At 46.2% G+C, this 27,352-nt stretch overlaps 1 protein-coding gene across 2 annotated transcripts; it reads right to left on the bottom strand.

The window, feature by feature from the left end:
- Window positions 1-1,625: 1,625 nt before the first annotated feature.
- Window positions 1,626-26,918, bottom strand: ACKR1 (atypical chemokine receptor 1 (Duffy blood group)). Of its 2 annotated transcripts, XM_081891906.1 has the most exons (3): window positions 26,877-26,918; window positions 25,458-25,538; window positions 1,626-2,715 (listed from the first exon to the last, which is right to left on the bottom strand). In XM_081891906.1, exons 2-3 carry the CDS (start codon window positions 25,476-25,478, stop codon window positions 1,807-1,809), a joined length of 930 nt encoding a protein of 309 aa, XP_081748032.1. In that variant the 5' UTR covers window positions 25,479-25,538; window positions 26,877-26,918; the 3' UTR covers window positions 1,626-1,806. The 2 variants fall into 2 exon arrangements, with proteins under 2 accessions (XP_081748032.1, XP_081748033.1); XM_081891907.1 differs by lacking the exons at window positions 25,458-25,538; window positions 26,877-26,918 and adding an exon at window positions 7,395-7,498.
- Window positions 26,919-27,352: the final 434 nt, after the last annotated feature.

Genomic DNA, 27,352 nt, shown 5'->3' with positions numbered 1-27,352 from the left:
TAAACAACTACCTGACATTTAGAAAACACCTGAAGGAAGCCCTGTTTAGGGAAGTTTTTAATGTGTGGCATTTTAATGTATTTTTAATCTTTGTTGGAAGCTGCCCAGAGTGGCTGTGGAAACCCAGCTGGATGGGCTGGGTACAAATAAATAATAATAATAATAATAATAATAATAATAATAATAATAATAATATCGCAGGTTTCTTATCCAAAGTCACTTCCCTCATCTTTCCCTCATTTGCCTATTATTTGGCAGGTTGAATTCACTCTAAAGCATCGGTCTTCAACTGATGGGCCAGCACTGGAGCTGAGCGATATATTGGCACATTGTCTGAAAACAGTATGGTGCTAGCCCAGAGATGGATGGAAGGAATGACCCCGACTAAAGAAGAATGGTAAACCAAGTTGACGGACTATGCCGAAATGGCAAAATTAACCGGGAAGCTCAGAAATCAAGAAGACAAGAACTTTTTTTAAAAAAAATGAATGGGAAAAGTTTATGGTTTATTTATGAGACCATTGTATTAGCAGGATTTTAATCACACTAATGGAAAGTTTGGAAGGAAAAAAATTTGGACAAGTATTGATATGCAGTTTGTAAATATTATTATTTGGACCCATGGAAGGGATGCGATGAGGGAGTGAGGGGGGTGAGGAGATTCAGAGCAATCTGGATATTTGGATTTTGATTTTTTTTAAAAAAATGTACGTTTTTTTCTTTATTTTTGAAAAATCAAATAAATAAATAATTGAAAATAAATGAAAACAGTATGGTGCTCAGATCGCGATACTGGTTCCAGACATTTTGAGCTGGCAATACATCGTGCCAGCTCAAATTGCCTGCGGATGGCAGGCAGGCAAACAGACACAGTCTGAGAAAGGTTCTGGGTGAGGGCCTTCCAGGGCTCCATCTCTTTCCTTGTGTGCGCCTTTGAGGAAGCCCCTCCCCCTCTGGCTCACACAAGCTGGAGCGGTATGGGGGCTCACTCAGCTGAGGGGGGGGGGAGGCTTCCTGCTGAGGAATTTTAACGAAGTGGGAGCTTGGGTTTGGTGATGTATCTCGGTTGCTCCTCCCTCCCCTAAGGTGGGGAGGAAGAAGCAGCCAAGATACATTCCAGATATTGTGATATATCAGTATATCAAGGTATTTAGCTGCAGATATATCACGATACTGAAAACCAGATATCGGCCAGGACAACTAGTAGGCCACAGCCTGATCCAAGGTGGGTCCACGTGGCTTGAAAAGGTTGGGTCTACTAGACCCAAACTGAGTCACACAACTTGAAAACTACATGGCATAGGAAATTTTTATTCATACCAGTGAGATAGCCCAGTACAGCGAATTTAATCAAAATCAGAGATGTAGTAGTTTTTTAGTTTTATTTTACAATAACAGTGGTTACCCAGACCTTGTTGCTGGTTGCAAAGTGGTCCTCATAACATTTAAAGTTTCAGGGCTCCCAAAATGTAGGTCTGTCAATGGCTGAAAGAGTGTCTGAATAACACACTTGCGGTATATGGCATATGCTTCATTACCCCTGCAATTACAATGTGGCCTCAGAGGCGGAATAGCCCATTTTTGCAGAATTCACGTCGCAGAATCCACCATTTCTGGAAGCAGAATTGGGATTGCCTGACCGCAGAACTTTATTTATTCAGCAAGCTTGGCTACTAGAAAATTCTAAGGAAGTCCGCCACCCTCCAGGCTTTGTTGCAGAGGCAGAAGCAGATACAAAATGATCTGTAGATTAAAGCTCTGTTGATTGAAGTTGGACACCCTCCCCTCCTGAATTTATTGCCTGCCTCATTGGGCAGCCCTTCGGTGACGGATCACCATCCCTAGAACTAAGAAGGGGCACAGAATGCAGTGCAGGACCCCCAGCCCCTCGGATAGCCCCAGGAAGTAGCTGAGATGCTCTTGCAAGCTGCAAGTATGGGTGAGCAAGTTCATCTGCAGCAGCTTGTCCAGGATCAGGGCCACTCCATACGGCGCCCAGAGAAGGTAGAAGAGCCAAGTGACGACCGCGGGCGGGTGCCACCCCGCCCTCTCCCACTTCAGCGCCACCTTGGCCAGAGCGACCCCCACTGGGAGGATGTAGAAAACAGCTATCCAGAAGATGACGTGAGTGAGAGACCACCAGAGCAGCTCAGGTGCCTGTCTCAGGGCACATATTGCTTCCCCGTCTTTCCCCGTGCCGTGGATCACGGCTACAGGGATTGCAAGCAGGAAGCCTGTGACCCAGAGAACGAGAGGCAAGAGGCAGCCAGGAAGGGCGGCCTTGGGCGTTGGACACACAGAGGCAGCCACCAAGAGCCCCTGGGCAAACTGGCACCCATACTTCATGGCCTGCACCCCCTGGCAGAGCCCGTCCCCAAAGGTCCAGCCCCAGCTGATCCCGGCTGCGAAAAACGGCAAGATGGTGGCAAAGAGGGCAGTTGACAGCGTTGTGAGAATGAGCCCGGTTTGCTCCCAGAGCCGGAAGCACATGACCAAGGCGATGGCAAGGGCGAGACTGCCGAGGATGCCCAAAGTGCCAGCTACCACCAGGAACGTCGGGATGACGCCGCCGACCGAGGAGCAAAATGTGCTGTAACAGGGTGCAGGGAGAACGCTGTCAGCGAGTGTGGTGTCTTCGTAGGCATAATACTCGGTCAAGGTGGCCAGCACGTCTGCAAAGTCTGCAGATTCCAGGACATGGCTTGGGCTCCTGTCCTGAAAAAAGGGCGAGACACAACACAGAGGTTTAGAGAGCACCCTTAAAAAAAAAAAATAAGCAGAACTATTTCAACCAAATGCAAATGCATGGATGATGTCACCAGAAGCAGTTGCACGGGGAAGGTCTGTAGCTGGCTCAGGGGCATAGCTGTCAAGTGTCGCTTATTTGAAGGGACAGTCCCTTATTCCAGCGCCATGTACCGCTGCTGTCCCTTATTGATGAATGTCCCTTAAATGTCCCTTAAATGACGTCCCTTAAATTTCAAAGGAAGCAGCTCCTCTCCCTCCCTCCCTGCTGGCCAGGGAGGAGGGAGGCTCCAACTGTGTTGCTTGGCTGTGTTGCTCACCCAATAAGAAGTCTAAGAATGACTGGGGGGTGGAGCTTGCATGGCTTGTGTGTGGCTAGCTAATGCAAGCTGAGGGGTTTTTTGAATGCTGGACGCCATTTTGTTGCACGTGCTGCTGCAAACTTTGCAGTGCAAAGCCAGGCCAGGGAGCCATCTTAAGTTGAGGCTGCATAGGCCATGTGATTCAGATTCTATTCAGTTGAACCTCTGGTTACAAAGTTGGTTGGACAGTGTTCTCGAAGCTACCAGCATGAGTTTGACCAGACTGCAGGAGGACAGGAAGACTGGAATTCCTGGAACAGGTGAGGCTGCAGGTCCCTTATTTTGGCTGCTGGTCCCTTATTTTCAAGGCTGCTGGTCCCTTATTTTCAAATCTGTAAGTTGACAGCTATGCTCAGGGGTGGAGCATCTGCTTTGCATATGGAAGAGTCCAAGCTCAATCCCAAATGGTGTCTCTAGGCGGGGGGGGGGGGGAGACGCCTACCAGAAGCCCCAGGGAGCTGCTGCCAGTTAGGGTTGGCAATACTGTGCCCAGACCAGCGGCTTGACTCAGTGTAAGACAGCTTCCTATGTTCCTTTGCTGCCTCTCCTGAGAGCCAACGAACAACACAAGCAACACGAAGACCAGCATACTAGATAGCACTGCAATTCTTATTGCATAATATACAACAAAAACAAATTGTGTACACTTGTAAATTCTCTAATATATTTGAAATCAAATGAACACATGTCTGTCAATCTTTGAAAGTCCGTAGAAGTATAATGAGTCTATAGTTGAAACACTGTCTACCTGGTTTCTGGTTGCTCCGCAGAGACCTCTGATGTCACATTTTAATAATGCATTATGAACGTTAAAAATAATGCATTGCGAACGTTAAAAACCATGAGTGTAGATCTGCCTCCAGTGTGGTGTGGTGGTTAGAGTGTTGGACTAGGGCCTAGAAGACCAGGGTTCAAACCCCTACTTGGCCATGAAGCTCCCTGCGTGACCTTGGGCCAGTCACTGCCTTTCCGCCTAACCTACCTCACAGGGCTATTTCATTTTATTTTATTCTATTCTATTTGTATACCACCTTTTATCTATAAATCTATGGGCAGTTCACAACATAAAAATACAAGATAAAAAAACCCACAAAATACATAATAAAATTAAGGACAGCAACAAACCAATAACCTCCTCCCATCCCACAAGGTCTTGACATGTCAATCAGCCAAAGGCCTGTTTGAAGAGGAACATTTTGCCTGATGCCTAAAGGTGTATAATGAAGGTGCCTGGTGAACCTCCTGGGGAGAGAATTCCACAACTGAGGAGCCACTGCAGAAAAGGCCCTGTTCTCATGTTGCCACCCTCCGGACCTCTTGCAAAGGGGGCACACAAAGAAGGGCCTCAGAGGATGATTGCAGAGTCTGGGTTGGTAGAGATTAAATGAGATAGGGGGATGGGACACACCATGTACGCCACCTGGAGCTTCCTGCAGAAATAAGATGAGATAGAATTGCAACCAAGCAACCAACAAAATCTTAGTGGTGGCTGGTGCCCATTGGCAGGGCGGGAGGCAGGGTGTCAAAAATTAAGTGGAGGTAGAGCCGAGCCAATGGGAGGCAGAACCATTCCAATTCCATTCCCTTCTTCCTCCATCTTCCTGCCGTGTTCTAGAAAGGCATCATTGAGTCTAAGGAGGAGGAAGCTGGCCAGAAGAGCCTGGTTGGGGGAAAAAGGAAGCAGGCAGGTGGCGGCTGGCCAAGGGAAAACCATGGCTGGTCCCATTTGAACCAGCCTCCACTGCCTGGTCTGCTGCCTGAGCCAAGTGGCTTCCTTTGGCTTTTGGAAAGAATGGCCTTGAGAGCCACCTTGCTGAAGCAAAGCGGTTCTGGACCTGGTCCCTGCTGGCCTTGGGGAACAACTCAGGGATGGCCTCTTGAGGTCCGCCAAATGAAGTTTGTTTCTTCCTGCAGACCCGTACTTCGAACGCTTCCCTGTTTCTCCAGACTTAAGATAACATAAACATTCGAGGTCAATTTCTGTCTGGAGGATCAGGGAGGGAGAGCCATAAACCACACTGAGCTGGATTTATTGGCTGTTGATGGGAAGCTAGGCATCCATTTTTTGCTTGTCATATTCACCCAAAGTAATTGCATTTGGGAAGGGACGCCTGCTACCTGGGCTTGAAAGGCAGGGCCACATTTTTCTCTGCTCGTAGCTTTTGACTTAACTTCTCTTTGTTTCCATTCCGAGAAGGATGGGCTTTACAGCTGAGACCACCTCTTATATCTGTCGGGCCCTTACTAACTGTAGCCTTGTGCAGTGATGTATGGTGCCCCATTGCGACCCATGGGGCGGGAGGCAGGGAGCCCAACAGGAAGAGGAGCCAGAGCCACTGACAGGTGGAGCCAGAACCAATGGCAGGCAGAGGCAAATAATTCTAGTTATTATCCCCACCTTCCTCCTCCCTGCTGAGTTCTACAAAGGCGTACCCTCCAACACTTTGGAGCCTAAATCTGGGACTCCATCATCATGGCAGCCATTTTGGTTGCCGTGACCTGGTGTGATTTTCTGCCGTGCCCCCTACCCAAAGCACCTTTTCAGGCGTGGCATCTCAAAACACGTGCTTTGGGGCGCCACACAAAATTGCAGCCCTGAAAAAGACGCTTTTTCGCAGGGTAGGGTGGAGTGGGGTTAACGCCGTAAAATCGCATTAGATCACAACAACCAAAATGGCCGCCGTTCTCTTGTGATAGAAAATGTGATGTCCCCTTTTCCCCCCAGTACACTTGCAGGATATACAAAGGGCAATACTGAGACTAATGAGGGGGAGGACATTGGCAGGCAGGAGTGCTCCTTCTTCTGGTGTCAAATAAAGGTCTGGGACCTTTGAGTATAGGGCAGTATAGAAATTTAAAAAATAATAATAATAAAAATATGAGTTAGCTGTTTGCATCCCTTACACAAACTAAGCCTTTGAAAGACTGATCTGGCACTCTTGGATATAGGGAAGCATTTTGTGGGGAAAGGTGTAGGAAAATAGTTGTGTGTGTGTGTGTGTGTGTGCACGCGCGCGCGCACACACACACACACACACACACACGTGGCTTGAAGATCTCAAGGAGCAGTAGATCTATTTGGTCCAAAAAGTCATCACTGAAGGACACACTCAGCTAGCATGTAAATGAGCCTCCCTCCTTCATATTTGCTTTGATAACTTTATGCCTCTCCTGTCAGGCAGCGGCTCTGAATTAATGGAAATTTATTTCCCACCTTAGCCTTTTCTTAAACAAGCAAATTGCCTGGGAGTTCTGTTTGTTGCATACTAGGTGGCCTGGGGAAAGAGGGGAGCAAAGTTTTGGAGACTGGCTCAACTTGCAGAAGGGGGGGGGGTGAACCCTGGATCAGAAGACCAGGAGGAACAAAGATGGATGAGCCACATTTCCACACCAGTTTGCAGGTTTTGTTTTGTTTAAGTCCCCGTGGAAACCATCAGCATCTAAGTGCAAACTTCTCTGGGTGTGCACATTTCTGTATGCAATCTTGCCTGACATACATGTTTGCAAAGCAATTCTCCTTAATGCAATGCATTATTTTCACCAATAGGCTGCCTATGCAGTTTCTTTCCCCCTTTTTTTGGCCGGTGAACCACATTGCAAAATTCAGGCAAGCACAAATTTCAAGGGATGGCTGTGTTTCAGTTCTCAGATTGTTTTGGAAACTCCAGATTAGGAGAAGCCTGCCTTTTGGAGGCAAACTGAATCCATTTTCATCTCTAGCGAGTAGCAGGAAATATAAAGTGTGGGCAAAGCAGTCTGTCAGCTGGCTAACCTTTGACAAAATGGATGCTTTAGCTGAGATTCCCCGTTTGGACCAGATGACCCTCAGGATTCCTTCCAACTCTACCATTCTATGAAAATGGAAACTTGAGTTTTGGCAATGATGTCAGTGCAACAGGCCTGATAGATAGCCTGAAAGCTTCTGTCAGGCCTATGACTTTGCATCAGACCTCTGCACAATCTCAGTACAGCCATGCCCTCCCTGGGCCTCAAATGGACCCATTTCACTACACCAAGGAACTTTCCTAAAGGGTCCCAGTGTAACTTAGGTCCACCTAGGTAAATCACCAAAAAAGAGAAAACACCAGTTGGTGGCTGGTTCCCTTTAGGACTGATAGAACAGAAGGCAGGAAGCCCGACAGAAGGTGGAACCAGGGTAAATGGCAGACAAATCTAGGGGTGGCCTGTCCCATTTCGCTGCCTGAGGTGAGGTGGAGAGAGGCTGTGCCCTCCGCCGAGGCCTTGCTCGCTGTGGTTGTGTGGCGGCGGCTGGCGGTGAGATCTCACCAGAAGCTGCAGCATGGGATTCCAACACCCAAGATGGCTGCTTCAGTCCACCTCATGGGCTGCCCAGCCCTCAGCAGAATCAACTCATTTCCGTTTGGTCCCCATTCTCCTCCCTCCTCATTTGTACAAAGGCAAGACAGAGACCAAGGAAGAGGAGGAAGCTGACAGGATTGGGTTGGGTATTCCCTGGGTTGGCCCAGATCCGGTATTTTCCAGTTCTAAGCTAAATTGCTGCCCCCATCTTCTGGCAAGTGAATTCCTTATGTTGTGCATTTGGACGCCGACAAGACACACAGCTTCAGGAGGAAAGGCCTCCTCTAATCACAGAATCCACACCAGACTCTCCAGGAACAAAACAAATTATTTCTGTTTTGACGGTAATTAACAGTCGAGAACAATGGCCTGGCAGGACCAGTCTCCCCTGTGACTCCACAATGCAAACAAACTCAGAGATTGTCCTAGGAAGGCTGCCAATTTTGCCCTGTCTGGACTTGCGTTCTCATGAAAACACTTTCCATTGGGGGGTGGGAGAGAGAGAGACGTCCAGCACATGCCAGTTGCATTAACGCAGGAACTGGGTTCATCGTTTCAGAGGCTGTTGCCACCTTTATCTTCTTTTAAGCATTTAGACTCTTTCTTTTGATCATACTAACGCCCTTTGCGCAACCCAAGGGCAGTTTGCAACAGGCAAATGGGGGGGGGGGGGATAAATAAAATAAAAACAGCAGAATCCTTTAAAACAGGCATCTCCAATCTGTGGCCCTCTAGGTTTTTGGCCTACAACTCCCATGATCCCTAACAGGACAAGTGGTCAGGGATGATGGGAATTGTAGTCCAAAACTAATGGAGGGCTGAAGGTTGGGGTGCCTGCTTTAAAACATACATAGCAACAAGTCACCAAACAACGGTGGTTATTACTGCTACTAGAGGCAGCGGTTGGGTCTCTTTTCCTCAAAACACCCTGCTGGAAAAGGTTTGTCCTAATAGGCCACCTGAAAGTATAAAGAGATGAAGCCAGAGAGGGCGCTCCAAATATGAGGAGCCACCACTGAGAAGGCCCTTTCCCGGCCTCTGTGCCACACTCCTCAAACTGAGGAAGGACCATCAGGACCACCCATCTTCTGGCTTTAGAGCACAGGCAGCTCAATGCAGTGTGGAATAACATTTCCTTCTTTGGCTTAAAATGTCTAAGAAAGCACCTTGAATTGGGCCCAGAAAACAACCGGCAACCAGTTTAGTTGCTTTAAGAGATTTAGCAACACAGGGCAGGACAATTATTTGGAGTACCTTGAGCTATTGCCGGGGTGGGATTGCAGTGAATAAGAGACAGGAAGATGTTCCACCAGCTCAAGCGCGAGGAAAAGAGTCAGGGGGTATATTTCAGGGTCTGGTAGTGCTCGGGGGCTCTATGCAATTAGGGGAGGGAAGTTTTGGCAGAGCGGATGGAGACAGTGATCAGCTATTTAAAAGCGTGTCCAAGAGGAGAGGAATAGTTCTGTTGATGTGTGAAGTGAAATGTAGTTATCTTTGGATAATGGAAAGGTATTTCTCTCCGTGTTCCCAAGTTCAGGGTCTGGCAGTTCTGTTATCATCCCTGGATGAAAGCACACCTTTCTTTTGCATCTCATAACAACTGGAATATAAACATGTGTTTCTTGCTTGCAAAGCACTACTGTGTATGAAACTTCTGTTTTAAAAACTGATCCACGTATCCATTTTTATTTTTAGAACGTTGCTTAAAAACACCAACGGAAGCAGAAGACGACAGTAGGTCAGTAATATTTGCACATCGCAAATACAATACAATACAATACAGTAATGGGCATTTGAATTTAGGAATTCCAAATTTTGTGAATTCTGATGTGGGCTGGCCTGATTTGCATCTCTTGGACAAATGTGTGGATCAGAATGAAATTACTTTTTGGATTTCATACTTGTCTGGATTTTGTGATGCAGTTCATAGCAGAATGCAGTACTGGGGCTGGAGAACAAGGCAAATTGGTGTCTCTGTGTGTGTAATTTTACCCTTCCCAAGTCAACCCACAATATCAATATCACTTTCCCCCTGTCTCTCTATGCTTCCCTATGTCTCTGAGTTTCTCTACTCTAGGTCCATGGGGCTTTCATGAAGTAGGCTGCCTTGAATGCTGCCTGTGGAGCACTGAAGAGTTCTGGATTTGTTTATTTATTTTACTAAAGCAGAGCAGTGGATAGTAGTTGTTTTAAGTTGAATACTTCATTTAACTTTTAAAAAACCAATATGCTGCTCTACTTGAAACCATCGCCATCATCATTGTAGAGCTCTTCAGCATCCTGCAGGCAGCATTCAAGACAGCTTCACCTTAAAAGGGGTCTTAAAAAGAAATGACATACAGTATAGATGGGAATTCCCTGAAGGAATCACCTTTTTCTACAAAGATAAAAAGTTTAGGTTACTGGATCCTCAAGAAGCTGAGAAATTTTTGAGAAGATATGAGAAGGAATTGGGCAGGATAGAGAACAGGCCAATGGAGGTGGAGCTGGATGAGAAACAGGAGAGATGGAGGGGGAGGGGGCCGGGAAAGGAAGGAAGAGACGCTGAGGAAGAAAATGAGGAGAGTGATGCCGCGGTGGGAGAAGAGGCGGCAGGAGAGGAGGAGGTCCTAGGGAACAAGGACTCTAGATTTTAAACTTGTAAAACTGAACCGAGTGCTTAATACACCTAAGAGTTAAACAATAGCCGTTACACTGAAGCTCTTATCCTGGAATGTGAATGGGTTGAATGAAAAATTGAAAAGGAATAAAATTGAGAAAGCTTTAAAAAATAAGAACTATGATGTAATCTGTTTCCAAGAGACGCACATAGCAAAAAAACATAGACATATCCTAGTAAATAAGAAGTTAGGGGTAGAATTTGTCAACTCGGGTATAAATAAGAAAAGGGGAGTAGTGATATATGTTAAAGAAAAGTGGGACCCGGTACTAATCTGTAAAGACGATGAGGGGAGAATAGTAGGAATTCAACTTAACTGTCAGGGAGAGAAACTCAACGTGGTAACGGTTTATGCCCCCAACACAAATAAAGCTGAATTTTTTGAGAAGTTGGAACAAATACTACTAGAATTGGAAGACCATAAATTAATCTTACTTGGGGATCTCAACGGGGTCCCAGCACCGGAATGGGATAGAAATGTAAAGAAGGGTAAAGTGAATCAAGGGAAGCTGCCAAAATCCTTTAGTAATTTGGTGGAGAATTTTGATTTAATTGATATATGGAGGCACAAAAACCCTGTAACAAGGCAATTTACTCATTTCTCAGAACCCCACCAGAGCTGGGGCAGAATAGACCAGATTTGGGTCTCAAGAACAATTTTGACAAAAGTAAGGGAATGTGAAATACAACCCAGAACCTTATCAGATCACTGCCCAATAGCTTTGGAAATAAAAAAGGAAACATCAGGTCCGTACAGGTGGAGGATGAATGAGTACCTCTTAGAAATCGAGGAGGTGATAGATAAAGCCAAAGCCACCCTCAAGAATTATTTTGATTTAAACTGGAATAAGGGTACGCCCCCTGACGTAGTCTGGGATGCCGGTAAAGCAGTCCTAAGAGGCCTCCTGATACAACAAAATAGCCACAGGAGAAAACTGAGAAACCAAAAGAAAGAAGAGATCCTTACCCAACTAAAAGATTGTGAAAAAAAATTAGCAATAAGACCAGGAGATGATAGACTTAAACAAACCTCCAGTATGCTGCAGGCACAATATTCCGCACTACTAAATCAAGAGGTAGAGTGGAAAATTAAATTCATGAAGCAGAAATATTTCGAATCAGCGAACAAATCTGGGAAGTTGCTGGCATGGCAACTAAGGAGGAGGAAAAAGCAAAACGTGATAAATAAACTTATAGTAGAGGATAAGATAGTGGAAGAAACAACCGAAATAGAAAGAAGGTTTACCCAATTTTACGGAAAGTTGTATGAGAAGGGAGAAGAGGAAGAAGTAGAAATAGAAAAATACCTGGCAGAGTGTGGAGGGATCCATGTAACGGATGAGGAAAAAAAACACCTAAATAAAAGTATTACAGTAGAAGAGGTGAGGGAAGCCATTAAGAGAATGAAAAACGGGAAGGCACCCGGCCCCGATGGATTAACTGCCAAATATTATAAAATATTAGGAGATCATATAGCCCCAGTGCTCAGCGAGGTTATTAACAACATCCTCCAGGGAGGAAGGATTCCAGATTCATGGAGGGAGGCACATATTACGTTAATACCAAAAACAGAAACAGAGAAAACGGATATAAGAAACTATAGACCAATTTCCCTGCTCAACAATGATTATAAGATCTTTGCAGATATTATGGCGAGCAGGCTTAAGAAGTACTTAATGAGAGCCATCCATAAAGACCAAGTGGGTTTTTTACCGAATAGGCAGTTAAAAGATAACGTCAGACACTTAGTGAATATTATCGAATATCTGGATATGAAGATAGATATCCCGGCAGCATTAATTTTTATTGATGCTGAGAAAGCATTCGATAATGTTTCTTGGAACTTTTTGTTACGGTGTATAAAAACAGTAGGAATAGAGGGCCCCTTTTTAGAAGGGATAAAGGCAATATACCGTATTTTTCGCACCATAGGACGCACTTTTTCCCCTCCAAAAATGAAGGGGAAATGTGTGTGCGTCCTATGGTGCGAATACAGGCTTTCGCTGAAGCTGGAGAGCGAGAGGGGTCGGTGCGCACGGACCACTCTCACTCTCCAGGCTTCAGGAGAGCCGCAGCGCCAGTCCCACAAGGTCGGGGGACAGCGGGGAGGCGGAACACCACCATCCCGCTGTCTTCCGATGTGGTTTGGAGGCTGACGGCGGGGAGACGCGTGCTTCTCCCGGCCGCCAGCCCCGCAAGCTCCGGGGACAGCTGGGAGGCGCAGCGCGTCCTCCCTCTGTCCCCGGACCTGATCTGCAGGCGGGCGACGGGGAGAAGAGCGCTTCTCCCCGCTGCCTGCCCCGCAAGCTCCGGGGACAGCTGGGAGGCGCAGCGCGTCCTCCCTCTGTCCCCGGACCTGATCTGCAGGCGGGCGACGGGGAGAAGAGCGCTTCTCCCCGCTGCCTGCCCCGCAAGCTCCGGGGACAGCTGGGAGGCGCAGCGCGTCCTCCCTCTGTCCCCGGACCTGATCTGCAGGCGGGCCGCGGGGAGAAGAGCGCTTCTCCCCGCCGCCTGCCCCGCAAGCTCCGGGGACAGCTGGGAGGCGCAGCGCGTCCTCCCTCTGTCCCCGGACCTGATCTGCAGGCGGGCGACGGGGAGAAGAGCGCTTCTCCCCGCTGCCTGCCCCGCAAGCTCCGGGGACAGCTGGGAGGCGCAGCGCGTCCTCCCTCTGTCCCCGGACCTGATCTGCAGGCGGGCCGCGGGGAGAAGAGCGCTTCTCCCCGCTGCCTGCCCCGCAAGCTCCGGGGACAGCTGGGAGGCGCAGCGCGCCCTCCCGCTGTCTCCCGACCTGGTTTGGAGGCTGGCGGAGGGCTTCCTCCTCCCCCAGCCCCGAAAGCTCCCAGAGCGATGCCAAAGCTGCGCGCAGCTTCGGCATGGCTCTGGGTCCCGTTCTGGGGGAGGGGGAAGCTCGGGCTTCCCCCGCCCCAGCCCCGCGTCTCCAGCCGGGAGACGGTTGCGGGGGGCTGCTTTAGCCCCGCGCGTGCTCTCCCGGCTGGAGAGGTGACGCTCGGCTATGGAGGCTCCTGCCATAGGCGCGCGTCACCTCTCCAGCCGGGAGAGCACGCACGGGGCTAAAGCAGCCCCCCGCGACCCTCTCCTGGCTGGAGAGGTGACGCACGCCTATGGCAGGAGCCTCCATAGGCGCGCGTCACCTCTCCAGCCGGGAGAGCACGCACGGGGCTAAAGCAGCCCCCCGCGACCCTCTCCCAGCTGGAGAAGTGATCCGCGCCTATGGCAGGAGCCTCCATAGGCGCGCGTCACCTCTCCAGCCGGGAGAGCACGCACGGGGCTAAAGCAGCCCCCGCGACCCTCTCCTGGCTGGAGAGGTGACGCGCGCAGCCCCCCGCGACCCTCTCCCGGCTGGAGAGGTGACGCGCGCCTATGGCAGGAGCCTCCATAGGCGCGCGTCACCTCTCCAGCCGGGAGAGCACGCACGGGGCTAAAGCAGCCCCCCGCGACCCTCTCCCGGCTGGAGAGGTGACGCGCGCCTATGGCCGCTGCTCCCTGACCTGCTCTTTGGGGCTGGTGGTGGGCTTCCCCCGCCAGCCCCAAAGAGCAGGTCGAAAGGAACCTGAAGCCTGGAGAGCGAGAGGGGTCGGTGCGCACCGACCCCTCTCGCTCTCCAGGCTTCCAAGGTAGCCGCCTGAACGCACCTTAAACGGCACCTTGTTTTAGAACGGGAAAACAAAAGGGGGAAAATTCTCCCACTCTCTGCGCAGAGCCTCCTGCCGCTTCGCTGAAGGGGCGCTGGGCAGAGAGCAGAAGAATTTTTTCCCCTTGTTCTCCCCCCTCTAAAACAAGGTGCGTCCTATTGTCCGGTGCGTCCTATGGTGCGAAAAATACGGTACTCAGGGCAAAGGGCAAGGCTGATTATAAATGATAGCCTCTCCAGCCCTTTTACAATAGCGAAAGGCACAAGACAAGGCTGCCCGTTATCCCCCCTTCTCTTTATTATGGTTCTAGAGATATTGGCAAATAAAATAAGGGAGTCATCAAGAATAAAGGGGATAAAAGTCGGAGAGAAAGAGTACAAGCTAAAGGCATATGCCGATGACGTGGTGTTAACTTTAGAGGAACCAATGAACAGCGTTAGTAATACTGTAAAGATCTTAGAAGAATTTGGCAAATTGGCGGGGTTCAAATTAAACAAGGGGAAAACTAAAATTCTAGTGAAGAATTTAGATGAAGTGGCAAAGATCCAGTTGGAGCAAATGATCGGCATTAAAGTAGTAAAAAAAGTTAAGTATCTGGGAATATGGATATCGCCAAAGAATATAAACTTATTAAAAGATAATTACACCAAGGTCTGGCAAGAAATTAAGAGAGATCTGGACATTTGGAATAGGCTAAAACTGTCTTGGTCAGGAAGGATGGCTGCGATCAAAATGAGTATCTTACCAAAACTACTGTTTTTATTCCAGAATATCCCTATAATAAGAGGAACATCATGTTTTAAGACCTGGCAAAAAATTCTGACGAAATTCATATGGCAGGGGAAAAGGGCCAGAATTAAATTCAAACTGCTGACGGATGCGAGAGAGAGGGGGGGCTTCGCAGTCCCAGATTTAAGGCTCTATTACGATGCTGCCTGCCTCTGTTGGATAAAAGACTGGGCGACTTTAAAAAACCCAGACCTACTGGACCTTGAAGGGTTTGATGCCAGGTTTGGCTGGCACGCTTATTTATGGCAAGATAAAGGTAAAGCCCACAAAAGCTTCTCAAATCATATTATCAGAGGCCCTCTACTAGAAGCCTGGAACAGAAATAAAAAAGTAATTGAAAGCGGTACGCCTTGGTGGATCTCCCCAATCGATATTATAACGCTCAAAAAAACAAACCAAGAGGGGGAGAGATGGACGTATGAGGATCTCCTAGTCAAACTGGAGGGTGGATGGAAAATCAGACCCTATGAGGAGTTAAAAGGAAAACTAAACAGCTGGCTTCAATATCATCAGATTAATGCGTTGTGGCTCGAGCATAAAAAAACAGGGATGAGTGAAAAAAAATCGAAATATCAGGTAGAAATATTGGAATCTAATAGCAAACTCCTCTCTAAAATGTATAAACAATTGTTAAGCTGGGAAACCAGAGATGAGGCAGTTAAGGGGGTCATGGTTAAATGGGCCAGAGATCTGGGACATAATTTGGAACAGGAGAAATGGCAGAAACTATGGAAAAAGGGTATGAAGTTCTCGGCATGTGCTACTCTCCGAGAAAATCTAGAGAAGATGATGTACCGATGGTACATCACCCCGGCAAGTCTGGGGAAGATGTATAAAACCGGTGATAGCACATGCTGGAGATGTAAAAACAAGGTGGGGAACTTCTTTCATATGTGGTGGACCTGTGAGGTGGTGAGAGGATTCTGGGACCAAATTTATGAGGAACTAAAGAAAATTTTAAAATACAACTTCCCTAAGATACCGGAAGCGTTTCTTTTAGGAATGGTAGGAGAAGAGATTAAAAGAGAAGATGAAAACTTCTTCCAATACGCCACGGCGGCGGCCAGGATCGCGTTGGCGCAGAATTGGAAAACATCTAACACCCCCACAGTTAAAGAATGGCAGACGAAACTATTCCAATATATAGAACTAGCGAGGTTGACACAAAGAATTAGATCTCAAAATAATACTAAATTAAAAAATGACTGGAGTAAATTTCTGGGCTATGTTGAAGTGACTTATGGAATGTTGAAAATCTCAGTGGATGGAATTTAAAACCTGTAATGTTTGAACATTGGTAATGATAATGTAATCAGCGAGTAAACTATAAGGATTGTACAACCCAAACCGGGAAGGATGGAAGTCACAGTGTACGGAACGATGTTTTATTATTCTTTTTTGGTTTTGTTTTTCTTCTTTCCTCTTTCTTTTTCTGTTTTTCTTGTGCCTTTTCTCTTTTTTATTTTCATTTTTATCTTTTTTTTTTGTTCTTTTTTTTTCTTTCTTCTTTGCTTTTTTGACCCCCTATTGTATGTTCTGCTGCGGTTTGTAGATGATTGTATGATTGTGTAAAAAATTTAATAAACAGAGAATTAAAAAAAAAAAAAAAGACAGCTTCACCTTGAAAGCTGAGCTGGGCAATGGATTTTGGAGTTTTAGTTGACCTAAGAAAGTCACTGCCCTAACTTGGATTATTGGGAAGAGTTACCATAGTTTTCCATGTATAACACAATGGTTTTTTTAATTATAAAATAATGTTAAAACTTGGGGGTCGTCTTATACATGGATAGTGCAGAGGGGGGACGGGCGATTGGTTGCAGCCGCGAGCAGGAGATTGTCAACGGCGATTGGGCGGGTGATTGGTGGCTGCGACAAGGGCTGCTGTCGATTGGCTGCCGCTGCACCAATTGGGCGGGTGATTGGCGGCTTCGGTGATGCGTGTGATTGGCAGCGTTGGTCTGGCGGGTGAGCTATTTTTGGCAATCTGCTCAAAAGAGCTCAACAACTCTGGGCAATCTTCCTCCATTTTCTGAATTTGGAGTCCCCCAAAATAGGGGCCATCTTATACATGGGGGCATGTTATACACAGAAAAATATGACATTCCCTTTTTAACCTCATCTACTTCAAGGCTCCTGAACCTATTTGCCTGCAATTTGGCAGGAGTAATCCACTGGGGAGTGGAGCTCCTGTACCTGCAAATTTTATCTGCTTATACCAAAAGAAAGAAAGCATAGATATTTTTAGATCTGCCATAAGAACGAGTGAGGAACATAGAACTTATATTATATTCTATATTCTATATTATATAGAGAGTGATTCGGAACTTAAATCACAGATTAAGGAGAAAACGGAGTGCCTCAGAAATAGATTGGGTTTTATTATTATTTAAAAACACAGATTCAAGGCAAATCTTAGGCCCTTGCACACCCCTAGTAAATACATATTTTGTAATACTAATTTTCATGCATTTTTTTAAAAAAAAATCTAACAAATGCAGAAATGGAACAGGGTTGACTTAATTTATAAGACATGAAATTGACATGGAGCACATGGTAGGCCGCTGTTACTTTCCTCATATGACAGATGTGGTGAGGGGGAGAACTGAGGTTTGACCAAGGCTACCTACTGGGTGCTTGGCAGAGACAAGATTCAAACTAAAACACTCCTTGATTAGGGATTCCCAAATAAACCAACAAGAGATTCATTCGCACAGTGGACTCTGCTACACAGGTCAATTATAACATTATAAATGTGTTATAAAAATGTGACACCAGATGGCGCTGTAGAGCAGCGATCCAAAGTCAATGGTAAATTGCACTGGGAGCTATATTTTTCCATAGTGGTTTTTTCATAACAGTTTTTTTTTAAAAAAAAATATCTGTATAAGTCCAGCCTCAGTCTGTGAATTTGTGGTAGTAGATGTGAGATAGCACACCTATCAAATTAAATATTAATATTGATTTTTAATTGCATTTTCATTGCTTCTTCCACTTCTTGTACTTTATTGTTTTACAGTTTGAATCCACACTGAAATGCAAAACAAAAAATAGTTATAGTTAACTAAACCTTTACTTGGAGTAGACCCATTGGAAATTAATAGATCTACATTAACCATAGTTATTAATTTCAGTGGGTCTACTCTGAGTAAACATTAGTTGACTATAGCCTAAAAGGAGCAATAAAATACTATTATAAATCACCCAGCACAGTCCATTACAATTGCTACAATGGGCAGATAAACCATTAAGTGGTCCTCTAAGACCCTCGGTAATTTTCAAGTGGTTGCGGGGCGGGGGGAGTTTGGAAACCCTTGCGCTAGATCATTCTCTTACAGTGCAAATTACACATGTCTTTTGAGATTAGTGGCTACAGGCTTGCAGCCTTAGCCTTTGTGCTTCTTTCTTTTTTTAAATAGTATGCTTTAGAAAGTGCTCAACCCTATTAAGTCAGAGCTGAACAAAGCAGAATGCATTTTTTCCCTCATTGCTAATACACAGTTTTCCTCTCTAAAGAGACTCTGGTGATCAGAGACTGGAGGTTTCCAGACAAACTGAAGGCCTGTTATTTCTAATTTGTAGAAATTAAGCGCTGATTTAGGTCTGCATACTGGTTGCTGAATGAAAATGGTTTCATTTATATTCCCCCCCAATCGCCTCAGCGTGTGAAGAGTGGCTATTTTATAAATATAATAATCTTCCTTCCTGCACCCTTGGGATCTCCTTCCTAGTGTGAACGAAGATGGAACAATTTTTCACTGGGTCTCCTGAGATTCAGATAAGATTGCAGGGTTGAATTGGAATGAGATGCCTAGCTGGTCTCATCCTACTCTTCCTCAACCAGACTTTGGTTAAATCTAGCCTAAGTCTCTGTCTCTGTCTCTGTCTCTGTCTCTGTCTCTGTCTCTGTCTCTGTCTGTCTCTGTCTGTCTGTCTCTCTCTCTCTCTCTCTTTCCCTCCCTCCCTCCCTCCCTCCCTCCCTCCCTCCCTCCCTCCCTCCCTCCCTCCCTCCCTCTGTCCTTCCTCCCTTCATCCCTTCCTTTTCTTTCCCTCCCTCCCTCCCTCCCTCCCTCCCTCCCTCCCTCCCTCCCTCCTTCCTTCCTTCCTTCCTTCCTTCCTTCCTTCCAACATACAAGTGCAAGATTTTCTTCCCCCGCCAGATGCAGATGAGAAGCCCTGAGTGCAACATCAGCTCTCCCCATTGGTGATTCTCAGAAACTGGCATTCAGAGACATATTGCCTTCGACACAGGACAGAGCGCATGGCCATCATGATGAGTTGATAGCTGAACACTCCATGGGTTTTATCTAACCCTCAGCCACCCAAGTTCATGGCTATTGCTGCCTCTTATGGGAGCAGATTTCATACTTGAACTATTCACTGTGTGAAGTAGTATTTTCTTTGGTCTGTCTTGGATAGCTCAGTTGGTTAGAGCGTGGTGCTGATAACAGGTTTGAGCCCCGTACGGGATAACTGCATATTCTGGCATTGCAGGGGGTTGGACTAGATGGTCCAACGTCTATGATACTATGTAATGTCTACAATTCTAGGAAGCTTCCAGCTTTCGAGGATGTTCCTGAATTCTCGTGCTGCAAAAAAGGAAGAAAACATCTTGTCTGTGCTCTCTTCCCACACCTCTTGTGTTCTCCCCTCCAGCTTGCCCTTTCTTCTGTGCTAAAAAGCCCAATATGTTGTAACTTGCCTTCATCCAACCCCTTCATTATTTATCTCGCTCTTTTCTGAACCTTGCCCCCATCTCCACAGCATACTTTTCGACCTGTACAGAGTATTCCATGTGTGGCGTCACCATAGATTTGTACAAAGGCATTGTGATATTGGCAGCTTAATTTTCAATTTCTTTCCTAATGATCCCTTGCATGGAATTCGCTTTTTTCCCCACAGCTGCTGCACAGCCAACACCTTCATCAAGTACTGCGTCCAGTTCTGGACACCGCAGTTTAAGAAAACATTGACAAGCTAGAGTGTGTGCAGAGGAGGGCGGAAGGGTCTGGAAGCCAAGCCTTATGAGGAATGGTTGAGGGAGTCGGGTATATTTAGCCTGGAGAAGAGAAGACTGAGAGGTGGTACAATAGCCACCTTCAAATAGCTAAAAGGCTGTCACATGGAAGATGGGGGCAAGCTTGTTTTCTGCTACTCCAGAGGGTAGGATCTGAATCAACGGATTCAAATTCCAAGAAAGTAGATTCTGACTAAACATCGGGAAGAACTTTCTGAGGGTAAGAGCTGTTCAACGGTGAAATGGACTCCCTCAGATGGTTGGGGTTTTTAAAGAAGAGGTTGGATGGCCATCTGCAAGGGCCCAGCTCTGAGGGCCTTCTGGCGGTTCCCTCACTGCGAGAAGTGAGGTTACAGGGAACTAGGCAGAGGGCCTTCTCGGTAGTGGCACCTGCCCTGTGGAATGCCCTTTCATCAGATGTCAAGGAAATAAACAACTATTTGACTTTTAGAAGACACCTGAAGGCAGCCCTGTTTAGGGAAGTTTTTAATGTTTAATGTTTTATCATGTTTTAATATTCTGTTGGGAGCTGCCAAGAGTGGCTGGGGAAACCCAGCCAGATGGCGGGGTATAAATAATAAATTATTTAATAACAATAACAATAATTTTTTATTTATCTGTGGTTCTTGCATTACAGAAAGTTGAACTAGTTAACCCTTGTGAATTCTATGATTGTGAGCTGTCCGGTATGACTGCCAGTTCAGACCCTATGAGTGCATATGTAAAACTAGGGAGTGATTGACAGATCGACTGCTCAGCTGAAAGCAGCACATTTTCTTATGCCTGCTGAGAGTTGTTACGAGCCCATTGGTTCCCCCCACAGAGTGAAAATTCCAGGAGTGGGGCAACAATTGCTCCCTCTACCCAGGGAACTCTGCATGCTGTAGTCCTGTGAGGGGAATGTGGGTGGGGTCTCCTCAGGACTCTCACCACCCTTTACGAACTACAGTTCCCATGATTCTTCTTTAAATAGTATAACCGTGCTTACACTCTATACAGTGGTACCTCGGGTTAAGAACTTAATTCGTTCTGCCAGAGGCCTTTCTCCTGGGCATGGTCGGCCAATTGGTCTCAAAGAAGGACAGAACTTTCTTTATATATGCTACAACAGCAGCAAGAATACTCATTGCAAAGTACTGGAAGACACAGGATCTACCCACTCTGGAAGAATGGCAGATGAAGATGATGGACTATATGGGATTGGCAGAAATGACTGGCAGAATCCGAGACCAGGGAGAAGAGTCGGCGGAAGAAGATTGGAAGAAATTTAAAGACTATTTACAGAAATATTGCAAAATTAATGAATGTTAGAATGATGTCGGATAGAAATTAAGTGGTTTCCAGCTGTAATGCTTTAAGAGAACATGGAAAAAAATGGTTTAGAAATAGGTTAAAATTTATTGATAAGGATTTGCTGAACTAACAATTTGAATTGGAATACAAAAAAGGGAGGTATGAGGAGGTCTGGGAAATAAGTTAATGAAAAATAAGTAATGGAAACCTTATGTGTTTTTTAAATATTTTTATATTTTTGTATTTTTGTTATTTTTTTCTTTATTCTTTATTCTTTTTATTGTATTATTATTGAAAACTTTAATAAATATTCTTTTTTTAAAAAAGAAGAACTTAATTCGTTCTGGAGGTCTGTTCTTAACCTGAAACTGTTCTTAACCTGAGGTACAACTTTAGCTAATGGGGCCTCCTGCTGCCGCCGTGCCACCGGAGCACGATTTCTGTTCTCATCCTGAAGCAAAGTTCTTAACCCAAGGTACTATTTCTGGGTTAGCAGAGTCTGTAACCTGAAGCATCTGTAACCCGAGGTACTGCTGTGATAGAGATGAGGCTTCTGTCACATACTGGCAGATTGCCAAAGTTAAAGTGGATTTGGCTCTGAACAAATCCACTTTCCCCAAAGACCAGACTCCTTGCAATAAGGAAATTCATTGGGAAGGTGTGGCATAGTGATTGTGTGATGATACGACGATGTTGCATAACTTCCCCACAGGCAAATGCTGCGACGTCATCTAATCTCCCGGGCAAATAAATCAGGATGAATGGTCAATAAACAGGTTGCCAGGAAGCGCTCTTCCTCTTTCTTCCTTTGCACCCCCAATTCCTACGCCTTCCTTCCTTCCTTCCCTCTGATTTTATTCATTTGAAACATTGCAAACTCCCATCTTTTCATTTTTGAAAAGATTTCAAGCTGGCTTCCAAAGGATTTCAAAGGGTGGAATCGTTAAAAGACAGTACAATGGCTAAATTGCAAACTCAATAAAATCAGTGAAATACAGAGCACAGCATAAAGCAAGGAGCCGCGTTGTAATAAAGACTCAGAAACAGCCCTGGAGCAATTAGACCAGCAAGTGAGCCTGGCTCGTTCCAGACCAAAGATCAACACTATTCCTGTGTGCTGTTTTGCACAGCCACCAGTCAGGTGCCCCCACAGGGAAGCCCACGAGCAACAGGCCTCCCCCGCCGGTAATTGGAGGTAAACTTCCTCTGAAGATGGAGGAAGAGAGAGGAAGGCCATCGCTCAGTGGCAGAGCAGCTGCTTTGCATGCAGAAGGTCTCTGTTCAGTCCGCAGTGGCAACTCCAGGTAGGGCTGGAAGACACTCTAGGTTTGAAACCCTGGAGAGCTGCTGCCAGTCAGTGAAGGCAGCACTGAGGTAAAGGTAAAGGGACCCCTGACCATTAGGTCCAGTTGTGACCGACTCTGGGGTTGTGGCGCTCATCTCACTTTCTTGGCCGAGGGAGCCGGCGTACAGCTGGCCAGCATGACTAAGCCGCTTCTGGCGAACCAGAGCAGCGCACGGAAACACCGTTTACCTTCCCGCCGGAGTGGTACCTATTTATCTACTTGCACTTTGACATGCTTTCGAACTGCTGGGTTGGCAGGAGCAGGGACCGAGCAACGGGAGCTCACCCCATAGCGGGGATTCGAACCGCCAACCTTCTGATCAGCAAGCCCTAGGCTCTTTGGTCTAACCCACAGCGCCACCCGCGTCCCTATAGTACTGAGGTAGCTGGACCAATAGTCTGACTCCATGTAAGGCATCTCCCTATGTTCCTATCTTGTACTTAGAAAACATGGATAGACTTATTCTCTGAGAATTTGTCTAGCAAATCTCCTTTTCCCCTATAGGCTGATGACTGCTATAGCTCCGTTGGTTAGACTAAGCCTGGTGCTGATAACAACAAGGTCACAGGTTCGATTCCCATAAGGGACAGCTAGATATTCCTGCATCACACGGGGTTGGACTAGATGACACTCAGAGTCCCTCCCAACTCTTATGATTCTATGGTTCTGAGTCTATGAATAGCATACCTTATAACAACAAATTTCGCAAGCGGATTATGCAGTGTGTCAAAGACTTTCCAGGGGTTGGGCTAGATGACCCTTGGGCTCCCTCCCAAAGCTACAGTTCTGCGATCCTTGAGACGAAAACCCGAACCCTGCCAGAGCAGCCCAGCCGTTGTACCCAAAGTGGCTTTACTTGCAAATTTAGCTGCAGAAATTAAGGAGGGTGTCGTCAAGAGCGATGCAGTTTGCTGCCTTGAACGATGTCGTATAACAGGGTCATTTTCTATATTGATATTTCAGTGCTTATGGATTGATTGCTCAGTCTCTTTCTCTGGCTTTCTTGTTAGTTTATATAAATATTGTTATTTCCAGAGCAGGGGGTGGGGGGTGGGGGCTCAGCCAGACGTTTTTCCTCCTTCCATCTTTCTCTCTCATGGCACGTAAAAGATCCTCTTAAAACCCAATTTAAAAGCACTAAATCACCCAATATACTACAATCTTGAACAAATATATCTGCTTTATACTGAGTCTGCTTTGCACTGAAGGTGGCTAATGCTGTGGAGAGGGAAGTGAGGGGCAGAGGGGCTTGTCAACCTGTCAATCAAGGAGAAGGAAAACTCCGTAGCTAAACCTCTGCTGCCTTGTGGCTACGTTCATTCGGGAGAGTAAACCGTGAATATAAATCTGTGCCTGCTGCCTTGTGGGTCATCTTTGGGGGAAGAATAGGCTAAGGAGCAAGCCCTACACAAACATGGAGTCTGCCTCCTTCTGGCAACTCCTGCAGCCAAGCTGGTGTCCAACATATTGCTCTGCTTTCCCTTGGACCACATCAGCAAGGAAAGAGGGGGCTCGTCTTGTCATTTGGGCAGCCCAGGACGTTAATGCAGACTTGCACCCCTGAGAGGTTTTCTAACGCAGCAAAAACAACACAGGAGGCAGCTGTTACGAGTTACACCTGCAGCCACAGCAGCTGCTGTGATTCTCCAGTGGTTTGACTTTGCCCCTCCATTGTCCCTTGAGACAGACCGATGCAACAGCAACCCTGAGTCCCTGGCCCCACTCTCTCCAGCATGGTGCTGCCTCTTCTGATTGGCAGAGGCAGCTAACTGGGGCCTGATTTCATTGGATCCTTTATCTGTCAGTTGAATGTGTCCTTAACTCTGAGGACACCGCTTGCTTTCCTTCTACGCAGGATAGAGAGGGTTGTGGAGGTGCATGTTGAACCTAACCTACTTTACTGAGGTGGGAATTACCATTTTCCCTGCCCTCTTTCTCTTTCATCTCCAGCCACTGCCAGGAAGGTTGCCCAGAAAGACCCTCAAGCTGGGGGAAAAGTTCCCCGCCCTGTCCCAGAATACCATTACCCCCTGGCACAAATAGGAAGGCTGTTTCAGCCTCTCTTTTGCTGATGACCTCTCATCCACCCCAAATTCAAGCCTAAAAACTTTTCTTTTTTTTCTTTAGAACCTTTCAGCTCAGCATTAGTAGGAAGACCCTGAAATGGTACTGTCAGTGCAGGGCTTAAGGTTGGACGTCTAGGACTCCAGACACAACAGAAACAAGAGGGCCACATTTTTGAAGTGACTGAAATCAGACTCAGTCCCAAGAATGGCAGATGAAGTTGATGGACTATATGGAACTGGCGGAAATGACTGGCAGAATCCGAGACCTGGGAGAAGAGTCGGTGGAAGAAGACTGGAAAAAGTTTAAAGACTATTTACAGAAATACTGTAAAATTAAGGAATGTTAGGAAAATGTTGGAATGAAGTTATATGGCTTTAGTAGAAATGTTATAAGGAACTAAGTACAAATAGATCATCAGTGTATTAAAGGGAAAAATAAGGTTAGAATATGTTAAGATAATTACAGGACAGAAAACAGAGGAAGATGGAAAGGAATTGCTGAAACAATTAATTGAAGTGGAATACCAAAAGGGAGGTGCGAGGAGGTCGTTGAAACAAGTGAATGAAAGATAAGATATTGAAATTGTTTGATGTGTCTTAAATTGTTTTTGTTTTGTTAGTTTAATGTCTTAGTGTTAGTGTTATGTAGTTTTTGTGTTTTTGTATTGTACTGTATTGTTTTGTTTAACTTTTTTTTTCTTTTGTAGTGTTTAAATTGTTGGGAAAGTAATAAATATTATTTTTTTAAAAAATGAAATCGGACTCAGTCCCATTTAATGGTCTTATCAGTGGACCCCCTATTTGAAGGGGAATGGTTCTAGAGTCTAGACTTCCATAAGAGCAACAACAGGGAAACACACACTGCCCTGCGAGCGCTCCAGTTGGAGAACAGCCCTTACCAAAGGTGTCATTGACTTTGAAGATGCTCAGGACGCAAGGGAGAAACGTGCTATGAGGAAGGCGCACTTGGCAAACCCTCACCATGATCAGCTCCTGCCCGGAAACCTATGTCCCCACTGTGGAAGGATGTGTGGATCCAGAATTGGCCTCCACAGTCACTTATGGACTCACTCTTAAAACCGTGTTTATGGAAGACAATCTTACTTGGCTACGAGTGATCACAGAAGAAGAAGAAGAAGAAGAAGAAGAAGAAGAAGAAGAAGAAGAAGAAGAAGAAGAAGAAGGGCAGCAACTGAGACGCAGGACTCACCATATTCACACAATTGCCCATGGTTGTGATGCAGAGCCAGGCTGTGTCTTGTGAGGGCGATGCTGTTGTTGACCCGACTGCCTGTGAGAAGCAAACGAATGTTCTTATAAGATAAGGAAGGTGGATAGAAAAACAAGAAATGTGTGCTCTTCTCCTCCTTTCCTCAGCAGGAGAGAGGAAGCAAAGGACTTGTCATGCCAGCGACTTGCCGGGAACTTTGAAAGCCGGGGACAGTTGCCAGGGTGTAAATAATGGGGAAGTGATGGTGGGAAATGAGGATGTGGACATCCTGACATGAGCCCTATGGGGCAGTCAGGGCTGGCGACCTTTGGAACTGGCAGGGCGGATGAAAGGAAGGCCAGTGAGAGAGGTGGAGCCAGACTCAGTGACAGGAAGAGGCAACCAAGTCTAGGTTTGTCCCCCATCCTTCTCTTCCTCCCTTCTGAGTTCTGCAAGGGGCAACACTGAGGAGGAGGCAGTGTTTCAAATGAAGGCCTTTTGTGGATTTTTTTTTTTTTTTAATACTACAGTCAAATGAAACTGCGGGCAGGATTTGAGATAAGAGCAACAGAAGGAAAATGATATTATAACTGTAATAGAAAAGCTTTTGGTAATAGATACAAATATAAAGGTTTAAGTAGGAGTGGGGGTGGGAAGTCAATTTACGAAACAATGTCACTATTTGAGGTGAAGATTATTGTGAAAACGGTTGAATAATTTAATAAAAAAAATTATACTACAAAAAAAAAGAAAGAATTTGCCGGCATCTTGATTTCATCCTTGCCCTGTATCCTCAGATCGCTTGGAAGGTTTTAGACATAGCTGAGGAAACCCTCACCACTCCTTCTGGTGAAACGACGATGGTGAGATCATAGCAGGTCTGCTAGGCTTGGGTCAGCCACACTCCTAAACGGGGTTGGGAGCAGGAGCAGTTTACACCAGCGTAATTTACTGCCCCCCTCCTCCCCGGTGTAAATTATGCCGGGATAGCTCTGCCTGTATTTAATTTAGACAGTGCCTAGGACAATATTAGGAATCATTAGTTTAAGATAAATAGATGAAAGCTTTAAAAAAAAAATCAGATTGGAGATGTCTGAAAATCCCCAGGTCACGGTGGGTTTAAATCATGCGCGCGGTTCAGAGGTAATTGGCTGTGTTGCAAATCCCTCCTCGACTCAGCCTCCGAAGGGGCACCTTTCTGCTGGCGAATTCCTCCGCCGTTTAGTAATTACTGAGGATCTGAATTATTCAGCAATAATTTTGTATAACAAACGAAGTTTCACACGCTTTAATTACAGCGGGGAAGCGCCTGTGCCGGCGCGCGTGTGTTTGGGTGTGCGTGTGTGCGCGCTAAATTATTCACCACTTATCATCTCCACGAGCGACTATTAAGACGGATTACTCCTGGGACAAACCAACCTGTTTGGAATGTGTTGAATTATTGATCCCGACCGATTTACCTCTATTGGAGGAATGACAACATATATCTGCCCATCTTGTTTCCCCACCTCCCTTTCCTTTCCCCGGCCCCCCCCCCCCTCTTTCCAGTAAGAAGAAACCCGCATAAGAAGACCCTCTGCAAGTAAGCAAGCATAATATGTAACCTCTTTTGCCATGACACAGATGCATGGAGACCAAACAAAATCGCACCCCATCAAAAATTAAGCCTTGCAGGGAAAGTGTTAGGTATGCAAAGCATTGTCTCTGGAAGTTAAGGAAGAAGAAGGGGAACAACAATTTCTGTGTCGCTCCTCGAGATAGCAGTTCTCAGCATGATCCATTCCAGGGTGCGGAAGCAGAACATCTTTTCAGGGGAAGACTTGCTGGATCCGTGTGTGGCTGCAAATCCCTGAAAAGCCAGGGGCAGACTTTTCAGCCTCCGGGTCCTCGACTGA

Source organism: Podarcis melisellensis (assembly GCF_964234715.1).
Source record: "Podarcis melisellensis genome assembly, chromosome: 16".
In the NCBI taxonomy this organism is placed as follows: Eukaryota; Metazoa; Chordata; class Lepidosauria; order Squamata; family Lacertidae; genus Podarcis; species Podarcis melisellensis.
This window is presented reverse-complemented; position numbering and strand designations above follow the sequence as displayed.